Genomic DNA, 13,835 nt, shown 5'->3' on the forward strand with positions numbered 1-13,835 from the left:
GGGGAAATGGGAGGAAAATTTAAGCAGTAAATGCTTCTGCCTTTGTACACATGCTCGTCATAACTATTCAACTGTACCACTATAGCATGGGTGTAACTAATGTACTAATATAGACAGTACACCAGATATTGCCCATGGGCAACGCTGCCATCACCTCCTTAAGAGTTTCTCTTCTTCATCTAACCAACTCCTACTCCTTCCTGAACACTCAGCCTACGAGCGTATCCTATGAGAAGCATCTTTATGGACTCTAACTGGTCAGCTCGTTCTAAGCTGCCCTGTGATACATCACCCTTCCAGGCCCCTATTATGGTTTTAAGTTAGCTCACTGTTTGTTAATTTGCTCACTTGTTCATATTTGCTTCCCCTTCCAGACTGTAAGTGACACAAGATTATGGTCATTTTGTCTTAATGTTAAAACAAAACAAAATAGATTCAAGCAAAAAAGTGGGTTGTAGTGTTCTCTAAGAACAGCTCTAACTGCCCTGCGGTCTACATTAATGTCTGTGCCATGGCAAAGAGGTAAAGCCATTGACATTTTTTTCTCAGAGTTTAGAGCAGGGTTTACGTTTGGAGCTATTGTTTAAAAAGTTGGATTTACAGGCAAGGAAATACAATACCTGATGGACATAGTACTCAAGATCAAAGAGTGCAGCAACCTTCTCTTCTAGGCTGGAGCTGGAGCTGTTGAACTTGTTTATCAGCCGAACCATAATCTGCATGTCAGTCTCAAGAACAACATTCAGCTCATCAAATTCCTTCTTCAGCTCCTCGATGGGGCGGAAGAGCTGCTTTATTGTGGCCTGTCTTGCCTAAAGAGAACAACAAAGGCATGATTAATCCAAGGGGCTAGAGACATCTCCCTAAGACTCATACAGTGTGCCAATGGATGCCCATCCTTACAGAACTGCTGTTCCAAGACTGGAGATCTAATCTGTTGGAACAGAAACACTGACACTTTCCAAGAGGCTCAGAGAAAAAGCCACCAGAGTTGACTCCCATGGGACTCTGCTTTGAAACATACATAGGGCTTTTCCCAGCACGCTTATTCGAGTCTTCTTGGTGCAACTGCTGACCTCAGGGAAAGCAAGACAAGTTCATTTTCAACCTCTAACCTCATGGGACAGCTGGAGTAGAAGGTCAGAGGATACACACCATGGTTCTCTGTCTTCCACAATCAGAATACCCTGGCCTTGCACTGCCTGATGGGAAACCCGGATGAAGGAAAACTGGGAAAGAGCTGTCAGAACAAGAGCAATTTGTGATGAAAATTAAATCACTGTCATTACTGTCACTCCAACCACAGGTGTACAATCTGTTCAACTGTTTGAAATGGCTAAATTACTGTATGTACTATACTCAAATCTCAAACAATTTTCTCAATCCTCCCTACCCCACACACATATAAAAATCTTTAAAATGAAGTTACGTTGGAGGTGAATAAAAGACTTTAATTGGGTATTTTATACATGTGGCACTCCACTTTCTTCTCAATTTTAGTGGATAGTGCTTATAAAGAGAGTCTAAAAGGTTGCAGTGGTTTATGTATCTATCTTACAAGAAAAATTAAAAGGCATGGGTATTTATAAAAAGCAGGATGATGAGCAGTTGTCAGCTCCAAATTATTCATCTATTGCCTATGGTTTCTTTCCCTGGTGTAAGTATTCTATAGAAACACCAACGAAAGGTATGAATCACCCTCTTTTTTAAAAAGATGCTCCAGCAAAGTTATCACATCTAGGAGGTACCACACTTCTTCTTGGGCTAAAACCCTGTAAAATGCTCCTGAAAGTCTCGGGTAGAGGAATATGGATGGTAAACCAAGCCAACAAAGAGGTCTGGGAAGGCTAAGTCACTTCTTAGAACCAGGGAACAAAAAAAAAAAAAAAAACCAAAAAAACAGGTGACTTCTCAGGAGGGTCTCTGTGAGTTCAAGGCCAGCCTGGTCTACATAGTGAGTTCTAGGACAGCCAGAGCTTCATAGTAAGAGCTTGTCTTGGAAAAAAAACAAGTGACTTCTGCCTCACAAAGGTGATAATTCCTAGCTCTCAAGAAAGCCCGTTAAAGGAAAAGAAAACAACAACAACAACAAAATGTAAGTCTGAAATAACTATAAGCTCATGGGAATTTATAAAAATAGAGTAAGAGTATCATATATACTTTACCCAGTTTCCCCCAACAGTAACATCTTATATAATGATATATACACACACACACACACACACACACACACACACACACACACACACACACACACACACACATCATCAACAACAAGAAAGAACACAGGTGCAATCGACCTTATAATACAATATAAAATACATAAAATACATTGTACCACCTTTTACATGTACAGATTTGCATGTATACTGAATGTGTATATGTATTATTCTATACAGACTTATCCAGGTTAGAGATTTATGTGGCCACCAGTGCAATCAAATTACAGAGCTGTTCTATTCCTACTGAGAAACCCCCTGTTCAAGCTCTTTATAGCTACATCTTGTGCACCCACTGAGTCCCATCCTGAAGCCCTGATAACCACTGGGTTTTTTTCCAGCTCTATAATTCTGACATTTAGGGAATGTTATATAAATGTAAGCACACAGATTGGCTTTTTTAAGATTGGCATTTTCTTCACTACGTACAATGCCCTTGAGAGCTAACCCAGTCACTGCAGACATCAAGTGTTCCGTTCTCTTTGCTGATGAGCATTTCATCACATCTGTACAGTAATCATTTACCTGCTTAAGAACAGTCAAGCTGTTTCTAGGTTTTGTCTGTTAGGATAAGCCTGCTCAGCAGGAGAGATGGTTCAGCTGGTAAAGAACTCACCACATGAGCCTGACAAACCTGAGTTTCATCCCTGAACCCAGGTGAAAGCAGGGAACAGTTCCTAAAGGTTACACTCTGACCTCCACATGTGCATTCTGGCATGTGCACAGGGACCTCTCTCACGTGTCATAGACAATAAATAAATTCATAGAATAGACATAAACATGTGAAATCTACATGCAGATTTTTGTTTAAGCATATACCTTATTTTTCTATGATAAATCCATATAAGCACAATTGCTGGCTTATACAGTAAATATATGTTGTTTCATTAAATCTGTCAAACTGTTTCCCAGAGAGTATATACCATTTTGCATTCCTATAAACTATGTATAAAATAATCCCAGTTTAACCATACCTTCACCAGTATTTAGTGCCATCATCATTTTTTTTTATCTCCTAACAAATATTCACTAATATCTCTTTATAGATTTAAGTTGCATTTCTATAATGGCTAATGATGCTAAACAGGTTTTCATGGCATATCTGCCATCCACATAGTCTCTTTGGCAAAATGTTTCCTTTCCCTTCCCACTTTCTAAGTAGGTTAGTATTAAACTGTTGGAACTTTGAGGGTTGTTTATATACATAGGTAAAAGTCCTATGTTTGGCTGAATATATAATTCAGTGGTAGGGAGGGAGCTTGAGCAGACACAGCCCACGCAAGGCTCCAGGGTCATCCCACAACCACACAGTCCTTCCTCTGCATGTGTTTCTTTCACATTTCAGCTACCACAATATACTAACTGCAACCATCCTAACTACAATATACTAACTGCAACCATCCTAACTATAATATACTAACTGCGACCATCCTAACTATAATATATTAACTGCGACCATCCTAACTATAATATACTAACTGCAACCATCCTAACTATAATTTACTAACTGCGACCATCCTAAGTGCTAATTTTTAGGGCTGGGATGTAGTTTAGTTGGTAGGGTGCTTGCCTAGCATACACAGGACCCTGGGTTTGATTCCCACACTACATAAACTAGATATGGCAGCATACACCTGCAGTCCTAGGTTTCAGGAAGTATAAGCCAGAGGATCAAGGTTCAAAGTCATCCCCAGCTATGTTTTGAGCTTGAGGCCAACTGATATACATGAGACCCTGTCTCAAAAATAAAACTTAGGGGGCTGGCAAGATGGCTCAGTGGGTAAGAGCGCTGACTGCTCTTCTGAAGGTCCTGAGTTCAGATCCCAGAAACCACATGGCCTCACAACCACTGGTAATGAAATCAAAAGCCTTCTTTTGGTGTGTCTGAAGACAGCTACCGTGAATTACGCTGGAGTGAACGGGGCCGGCAGAGGTCCTGAGTTCAATTCCCAACAGCTACACACATGATGGCTCACGGCCATCTGTATAGCTACAGTGTACTCATACACATAAAATAAATAAAATAAATCTTTAAAAAAATAAATAAAATAAATAAAACTTAGGGTTAGAGAATGGCTCAGCTCTAAAGAGTGTAACTGGCAGGATGTGGTAGAGCTTTGATGGCTTTGCTTAGGACGCAGAGGCAGTAGATCTCTGTGTGTTCAAGCCAGTCTAGGCTACATAGAAAGAAAGGCATTGTCTCAATAAGACTGCATATTGCACCCCATCAAGTGGCTCCCAAGTGCCCCATACCTCCACAGACATATAGACTCACATGGACAGATCCCCATCACACAATTAAAAAAAAAATGTTTGTTTTCAATGCAGTACTATATTCTATGTTAACTTTGGCAATAAGATCCAAAATGAACTTAATACACACAAAGCAAAAAGACAAAGCAGCTGTCTGCTGACTTATTCACACACGCACATACTCACTCTAAATCAGTGATTCTCACTCTTCCTAATGCTGCGACCCTTTAATAAGAGCTCCACATGTTGTGGTGACCTGACCCCAAACCATAAAATTATTTTGTTGCTACTTAACTGTAATTTTGCTGCTGTCGTGAATCATAACATAAATCTCTGATATGCAGGATATCTGATATGTGACCCCTGTCAAAGGGTCATTAGACCCCCCAAAGGGGTCATGGCCCACAGGTTGAGAGTCACTGCACTAAATAAATGTATCTTAAAATTTTAAGAAGGGTTGAAGATGTAGCTCACTGGTACACATGAGGCTTTAGGTCTGATCTCTAGTTCTAAAACCAAGTTAATAAAACAAATTCTTAAAGTGGTAGAAAGGATAAGTGATACTGCAAACCCTTCATGTTAGAGAAACTCAGGTGTCACCATACTGAAGGCTCGGTAGGTAAATCCTAGAAGCTGATGCACACATAGGAAGGGCGAGCCCCTGCCAAGGCAAGTGAATCCTAGAAGCTGATGCACACGTAGGAAGGGCGAGCCCCTGCCAAGGCAGCAAAGGTACTTGGCTTTGTGCCAGGTTCTACGATAAAGCGCCAACGAGTAGGGACTGCTTGCTCTGCTCCTTGGTAAGGGTTTTTGTTTTTGTTTTTAAATCAATAAATGAAAACTTTAATTTTTCAATGTTTTGGGTATTTTAAATTACAGTGCTAAGTAAATACTGGTGTTGCTACTTTTCCATTTCTGTATACATTTACAACACAGGAATTGCTAGCACGTGTGACGCCCTGTGTTCAATCCCCAGCACTATATAAATTGGTGATACCAGCCCATTCCTGTAACTCCAGCTCTCAGGAGGATCAGGAATTCAGTTGGCTACAGAGCCTGAGGACAGACTGACCTTGTCTCAAAATAACCAAAAAACAAAAAAACCCAAAAAAACAAAAAACAAAACAAACAAAAACCAAACCACTTGTAACATTTTAAAAAAACTACTGGGATACTAATAGAAATTGTATGTATATATCTTACTATGTTGAACCTTCCAATTTGTGTACATAGTATATATACTTATTGAAGTTTTTAATTTACATATATCATTGTTCATCAACTCATAACTTTCAGTATAGATCCTATATTTGCCTTCTTGGATTTATACCTAAATATTTCACTTTGGGGAGAATATAAATGAAATTTGTTTTTTTATTTCAATTTCCATATATTCATAGCTAGTATATAGAATTACAACTGAATCGTGTTGGTTTTATATCCTGTGACCAAGTTGAATTCACTAGTTCCAAAAGGGCATTTTGTTTATTAGGTGTTCTCTGAGATGTATACTTAGATAATTATATCATCTGCAGATAAGGAGAGTGGGGTTATTTTTTGTTTGGTTGGTTGGTTTTTTTTTCCTTCTCCAGTTTAAATGCCCTTTCTCCTCTTTGTCTTACTGATTGGCCTTAAACTGCTTTGAATGAGTGGTCTATTTAGTCAGGGTTCTCTAGAGGAACATAACTTGTAGAATGAATCTATTTATATATATTTATATATACTTATGTTATAAATACATATTATATATAAATATATTTTAAATACATTTTAACAAATACACATATATTATATATTGTATAATACATGCATATATATATATATAAATTAAAAAGGAGATTTATTAGAATAGCTGACAGGCTGTGGTCATAGGCAACAATGGTTGGCTATGAACAGAAAGTCCAAGAATTAGTAGTTTAGCAGACAAGGCTGGATAGCTCAGCTGCACTTCAGTACACATAGGAATCTAGAAAAAGTGGGCTCTAATGCCAGAGAAGGAATGAACTTGCCAGCAAGGGCAAGCAGGCAAAGAGAATGCCAGCTTCCTTCTCCCAGCCGAAGGTGTGGCCCAGATTAAAGGCGGATCTTCCCATCTCAAAGATCTAGATTACAAGTGGGTCTTCCCACTTCAAATAATTTTTTTAAAAGTCTCTTACAGGTGTTCCTGGCCATTTGGGTTTTAGTTAATTCCACATGTAGTCAAGTTGACAACCAAGAGTAGCCATCCCAAGTGGTGAGTGAATATTCTTGCTGAGTTAATATTCTTACTGAGTTCACTGGCACAGTTAGCCTCTTGTTATAAAGTATATTCAATATAGTTTTTTTCCCCATCAATCTCTTTATCAAGTTGAGGAAGGTTCTATTCCTGGATTTTTTGAGTTTCCATCATAAACTGGTACTGAATTTCTGTCACATTCTTAATATCTGAATTGATATATGATGAGGTAATGTTTCTTCTTCAGCTGCTGACTGGTGGTTACACCTACTGGGTCTTACATTTATATTTACTTGGTTTCTAATTTTTTGGGGATAGAATCTTATTACTTAGCCTAGCTGGCCTCAAATTCACAGCCCTCTGGGCTACAGGTATGCACTATCATACCCAGTCTGACTGGGTTTTGTTATATAGGCAAATATTATTTTTGAGGTAGTGTCTCTTTTATGCAGCCCTTTCTAGAACTCTATGTAAGTCAAGTTGGCCTTGAACTCACAGAGCTCCCTGTGCTTCTGTCTCCTGAGTGCTGAGAATACTGCTGTGCCACCCACCCATCCACCACTCCTGGCAAGAACCAACTTTCCCTTCCTGTAATAAACCCCATTCACGTATAGTGTTTTGTTCCTTTTCTGAATCGCTGAGCTTGATTTGTCTCTATCTTATTGGAGATTTTTTGTTTGTTTGTTTTTGGTTTTTCGAGACAGGGTTTCTCTGTGTAGTCCTGGCTGTCCTGGAGCTCACTCTGTAGACCAGGCTGGCCTCGAACTAAGAAATCCACCTGCCTATGCTTCCCAAGTGCTAAGATTAAAGGCGTGTGCCACCACTGCCTGGCCTTATTGGAGATTTTTGCAACTATATTCATGAGGAATGTTATTCTGAAGGTTTGTTGTTGTTGTTGTTGTTTTTTAGATACTTATCCGGTTTAGGTAGAAGTATAATACCAGCATCATAAAATAGATGAGGAAGTATTGCTTCTGTTTCTGTTTTCTAGAAGAGACTGTGTAGAGTTGATGGTAATTACTTTTCAGTGTTTGGTAGATAGTGCCAGGAAAACTATTTAAACCACAGGAGTTCTTTTTTAAATCATTCTCACAACAAATCACATGTCCAGGCCTCTCCCCAGTGTCTCTATGTCAGGAGTACACACTTGATCCCTTGCAGGGCTGGGATTGCACTGGGAGTGGTGAGTGGCTAATCCACTGTTCACTGCCCAGCTCCATCTTCTTTTCTGACATGGGGGTCTCTTGGCTCAAGGCTGGTCCTGCACATGTGCTCTCCGGCCTCTGCCTCTCAAAGGCAGGGCTTGCAGGGTCAGCAGTGGCCTAAGCACCACATTGCTACCTGTGTTCAGGTCAGTGTGCCTCTCTGCTTCCCGGCAGACCTTTTCTGTAATGCAGGGTATTCTACTCTGATCCCTTTAGGAGGAGAGAAAATATTCCATAAATTCAATTTCTTTAATTTGGTTGAGATGTGCTGGGATTAAAGGTGTGCACCGCCACTGCCTGGCTAAATCTAGGTATATTCTAACTTGACAAATGTTTCTGGTACTCAACTTTCTCATTTCTTTTTTTTTTTTTCTTTTTTTTTTTAAGATTTTTTTAAAAAAAGATTTATTTATTTATTTTATGTATATGACATACCCGAAGAGGGCATCAGATTCTATTACAGATGGTTGTGAGCCACCACGTGGTTGCTGGGATTTGAACTCAGGACCTCTGGAAGAGTGAGTGCTCTTAACTCTGAGCCATCTCTCCGGCCCTTCTCATGTTCTTTTTCATTTGCCTTTTTAGAAATTCTGAGAAAGGAATGTTGAAGTCGCTAAATGTAACTGTAGATTTATTTGTTTCTTCCTTTTAATTCTGTCAGGTTTTGCCTCAAGTATCTGTTGTTGTTGTTTTTCCTGAGACAGGGTTTTTCTGTGTAGCCTTGGCTGTCCTGAAGCTCACTCTGTAGACCAGGCTGGCCTTGATCAGAGATCCACCTACCTCTGCCTCCCAGGTGCTGGGATTAAAGGCATTGAGCCATGAATACTCCCAAGCTGCTTCAAGTATTTTGACATAAAAATGAAAAACATTAAGACTGCCATGTGTTTTAGTGATGTCACCTTTTACCACGATGCAACATTCCTCTTTATCATTGGTCACTCATTGCCTTTAAAAAAAAGTAACGTTTGCAATATACGTTCCATTCCTTCATTTGACCCACCTACTCGCTTATTATATTTGAGTAGGTTTCTTGTAGAGAGCATATATTTGGGTTGTTAAAATTCCATTCAAGAAAATGAGAAACATGCAAAAACAATCCATTTGGTATGTTTTAATTGGCAATATACATTCCTTTCTTCCACTTTCAACACACCTTCTCTATTATTATATTTGAGTGGATTTTTTGTAGGATCTATATATTTGGGTTGTTAAAAATCCATTTGGTAAACAAACAACAAAAAAGAATAAGAAACACACAAAAGTAATTGGTACAGACTATTCACATTTAACACAATCATTGAGACATTAGTGCTCAGCCTGCCTGCTCCACTCATTCTGTGGATGTCTTTTGGTGGTGGTGGTTTCTTTGGGTTTTGGTATTCTGGGCTGGCCGCCTGGAGTCCAGGCTGGCTTCCATGTCTACCTTCCCCAGTCCCTGTTTTTGTTCTTTGTTTACCCTTTGTCTTCCTATGGCAACATTTTAAAAATAGAACTCCATTTGGTTTATCTATAGTGTTTTTGAGTGTATCTGACTTTAGTTTCATTTTAATGCTGATTTTCTAAGTACTTCAATATACCCAAGTAACTGTAAGCTACGGGCATCCAGATCTTAAACTCTGAGTGAACTATAGAAACTTTGCCTCCAATTCTGTCATCTCCTTCCATAATTGTCTTAAGATATTCTCAGTGGGCATCAGGAAATGGATGTCAATAAATGTTTGCTTTTAGAATAAAACATTTTTTTCTAAAGATTTATTTATTATTATACATAAGTACACTGTAGCTGTCTTCAAACACACCAGAAGAAAGTGTCAGATCTCATTATAGGTGGTCGTGAGTCACCATGTGGTTGCTGGGATTTGAACTCAGGACCTTTGGAAGAGCAGTCAGTGCTCTTACCCACTGAGCCATCTCACCAGCCCAAAACATTTTTTTTTTAAATTTATTTTATTAAGTTTTCCTGTAGTTCTTTAAGGGATTTAGACAAGCATCTACATAAGACTGTTAAATCAATTGTTGTTTTATATCAAACAACTTTTATAATACTTATTTTTATTGTTATAATATTTTATAAATTTTAAGGAATATAAGAAAAAAGATATTGTAGGTATTGAAGGGGGAGATCTATGGGAGGAGCGGTGGAACAAAAGGGGAACAAGAATGTGATTCAATTCTATTTAATTAAAATATGTTTTTAAATGTTAACAAATTCAGATAAATTGAAATCATGTAACTTTTCTCATCATAATGCAATAAAAGTTTTTAAAAAAAGATTTATTTTATTTATTTTATCTCATTATGGGTGGTTGTGAGCCACCATGTTGCTGGGATCAGAACTCAGGACCTGAGCCATTTCGCAAGCCCCAGAATAAAACATTTTAACATTCAAAAAAGAAGAATAGTCTATTTTTCTTGTTTATATCCATTGTTCTTTCTCCCTTCCTGATGTCCTAAGTTTCCTTGTGTGATTTCTTCCTGCCTGTAGAACACTTTCAGTGATTCTTAGGATAAATACCCTGGCAATAAATTCCTTAATTTTCCTCTGTTTGGGGATATGATGATTTTCCTTTCATTCCTTAAAGACATAGTATGAACTATAGAATTTCAAAGAACAGCTCTGTGTCTTTGCACCCCTGAGAAAGCATCGCTAACATACCTGGTTACAGCACCCATGGCTTCAGATGGAAATTACCATTCCTCATCCCCAGGTCCCTTGTGTCTGTGTCTCTCCAGTTGCATTTGTTTTTCTTTTTAGTTTTCAGAACTTTTACTGGGCTTTATTTGGATCCCAGGTTCCACAGTTTATCACAAGGAATTCACTTTATCACCACAGATCTATGGTCTCATGTCTCTCATCAAGGATGATTTCTAGTCAGAATCTATTCTCATTGTTTTTTTAGCTTTCCAGTGACATAAATGTGACATCTTTTGTTGTTGTCCCTCGGGTACTGAACACGTTCTTCATTTTTTTCCTCAATCTATTTTAATCTACACAAACTTTATAATTTTATTATCTCTTTATACTCAATGATTCTTTCCCCCATACCTATAATCTGTTACTGATCTAATTCAGTGAATTTTAAAATTTGATTTATTGTATTATTGCATTTGGTATTGTATTTATTGTATTATTATATTTATTGTATTTTTCAATTCTAGTCAGCACTTCTTATCTAACTTTCTATGGCTTAGAAAGTTAGATAACTTTATGGTTATTCATAGTAACTATGGCACAAACAAATTAAATAGGAAATTCAATACAATTCCTTCTTTAAAAATATTAATATTTTAATTATATGTATTGATATATATATATATATATATATATATATATATATATATATATACACACACACACATTATACACATACTCACACAGACAGACACAAATGCAGGTGCCCATGGACAGCAGAGGCATCAGGATCCCACTGGAGCTAGAGTTACAGGTGGCTGTGAGCTGCAGAATATGGGTGCTGGGAACCAAACTTGGGTTCCTCTGCAAAAGCAGGCTTTTTTCTTACCTTCTACCTTCTTTCTAGTCTTTCCATCAAAACAAACCAAGAAACCAACCAACCAACCCTCCTCAGGGTTTAATTTGCACATTGTTTTGAACGGCAAACTCTGATGCCACGTTGCTATTACTTGCCGCAGACATGAACACCCTTTGCCCAGTATATCCATGCTACACATTCCACCCGCACACCAGGTAAGTTTTATTACAGTATACAGGAACTGTTCTGTTTTACCAGTTTCCTTTAATTTCTTACATAATTTATAACAAATTTTTATTTTAGGAAAAAAACATATTCAAATTATCCACAAAAATTCTTAGTACATATTCCCCTTGGTAAGAGGTGAACTACTGTAATTCTATGTGGTTTGTGGGTTGTGTGAATGAAAATGGCCCCCATAGGCTCAAAGGAAGTGGCACTATTTGAAAGAATTAGGAGGTGTGGCCTTGTTGAGGAAGTGTGTCACTGGGGATGGGCTTTGGGATTCCAGAAGCTCAAGCCAGGCCCAGTGGCTCTCTTTCTCCTTCCTGCTATTTCAAGATCAGGATGTAGAACTCTCAGCTCTCCCAGCACCATGTCTGCCTGCATATTGCCATTCTTCCCACCATGATGATAATCGACTGAACCTCTGAAACTGTAAGCCAGACCCAATTAAATGTTTGCCTCTATAAGAGTTGCCTTGGTCATGGTGTCTTTTCATAGCAATAGAATGTTGACTAAGACTCTGTGTGTGTGTATGTGTGTGTGTGTGTGTGTGTGTGTGTGTTTTAATTCTTTGATGATGCTGTTGATTTGTTTGATTTATTTCAAGAATGTTAATAATTACTCAGTAGGCAATTTTATGATAGTTCCTTTAAAAATTGTTACTTGATTTCCAACTTTTGAGTATTAGTGCTTACCTTAGTCTGTTCAGGCTATTCTAATAAAATGTCTTGAATTGAGTAACTTAAATAATTAACTTTTATTCCTCATGGTTCTAGAGGCTGAGAAGTATAAGTTTGCTGTTGGTCAGTTCAGCTCCTTGTTGAAGGACCTCCCAAGGGAGCAGGAGACACATCAGAAAGAGCACTGGCCTTTCCTCCTCTACCCACACGCACAGCCTATGCTTAGTCGCCTCCCAAGCTTGTACTTCCAGATAAGGTCATGCTGGGGGTTAGAACTTAAACATATCCTTTTGGGGAGAACATAAACATCCAACTCATAACACCATTAATTAACTATCTCACCTAACTAAAGTTGTGATTTTTTTTCCAGGTTCTTGCTTAGATGAGTGATTTTTAAGAATATGCTGGATAGCTGAGGTATTAACTTAAGAAACATCCTATTTAACCTTCTTTTTTAGTAGGTGTGGGGAGCCGCAGCTGCCACCCTATATATATTGAACACCTGGTCTCCGGCCAGAGCAGAGAGCATTATGATAAACAAGCCCTTAGTTGGAAAAGCTGCATACCTCCAGTTTGTGATGCAAGATGGCATGATTCTCTACAGCCTATTATGTTTTGCCACGGAGCCGATGCTGATTGGGACCAGGGAAAGTATTTAACCCGCGAGGGCTGGGGGCTAGATATAGAAGAAGATAGAAGAAGATAGAAGAAGATAGAAGAAGATAGAAGAAGATAGGAGAAGAAGAAGAAGAAGAAGAAGAAGAAGAAGAAGAAGAAGAAGAAGAAGAAGAATAAGAAGAAGAAAGAAGAAAAGATGAATGAATGATTTTGTAGTACAAGGTTCCTGAATAAACTGCTTGGAGAAGGGTTCGTGGTCGCCTCCTTTTTTCCACTGGTCAGTAAGGCGGTGACAAATGGTGGCCCGTACGGGGAAGAGAAGTAAGGGGAATGGAGAAGTCCATATGGGGAAAATCTTCTATGGCTCAGAATTCCTTACAGTCAGGGCAGTCGACTGGTAAGTTCCCAGGTAAGGTGGGACAAAAGGGAAGGTCCTCGGTAAAGAGGCAATAAAGTCTCTGGGTTGGAGCAATAAGGTCCTCGGTGAAGAGGCAATAAGGTCTCCAGGTTGGAGCAATAAGGTCCCGTTAAGGGCGAATCAAAAGTGATAGTATGGGGAACTCGCAATCTTACCCCGTGTTTGTTGAATTAGGGAGAGATCTGGAATTCACCTGGGAGGAAGTAATCATAAAAGGTGGAGTGCAACCAATCTGGAAACTGATTAGGAGCTGCCTGGAGAATAAAGTGTGTTCTAAAGCAGTAGAGAAGGGACAGGAAGCGTTAGTACAGCTGAAAAGGAACTGTTAGAGGCTGACTGTCTGCACAAGCCGCTCTTAAAGGGGACAACAGTTTTTGCATGTAATATTGGTAACAGAAAATTAGCTTAAAATTCGTAACTCGGGGTTGGAATCATGTTAAGTGACAACACGTGGCATGAGCCGACCCAGGAAAACAGGTTTTCATGATATTTTATGTAATTCTTACCCCTT

At 38.7% G+C, this 13,835-nt stretch overlaps 1 protein-coding gene across 5 annotated transcripts in view; it reads right to left on the reverse strand.

The window, feature by feature from the left end:
• Sil1 (SIL1 nucleotide exchange factor) overlaps positions 1-13,835 on the reverse strand; it is a 255,742-nt gene that overhangs the window by 59,958 nt on the left and 181,949 nt on the right. For all 5 annotated transcript variants that reach the window (XM_031365349.1, XM_031365350.1, XM_031365352.1 and 2 more), the window contains one exon: positions 621-812. In XM_031365349.1, the coding sequence (XP_031221209.1) occupies positions 621-812 (192 nt within the window). The remainder of the gene's footprint in view (positions 1-620; positions 813-13,835) is intronic.

This window comes from Mastomys coucha, unplaced genomic scaffold (genome assembly GCF_008632895.1).
Source record: "Mastomys coucha isolate ucsf_1 unplaced genomic scaffold, UCSF_Mcou_1 pScaffold13, whole genome shotgun sequence".
Taxonomy (NCBI): Eukaryota; Metazoa; Chordata; class Mammalia; order Rodentia; family Muridae; genus Mastomys; species Mastomys coucha.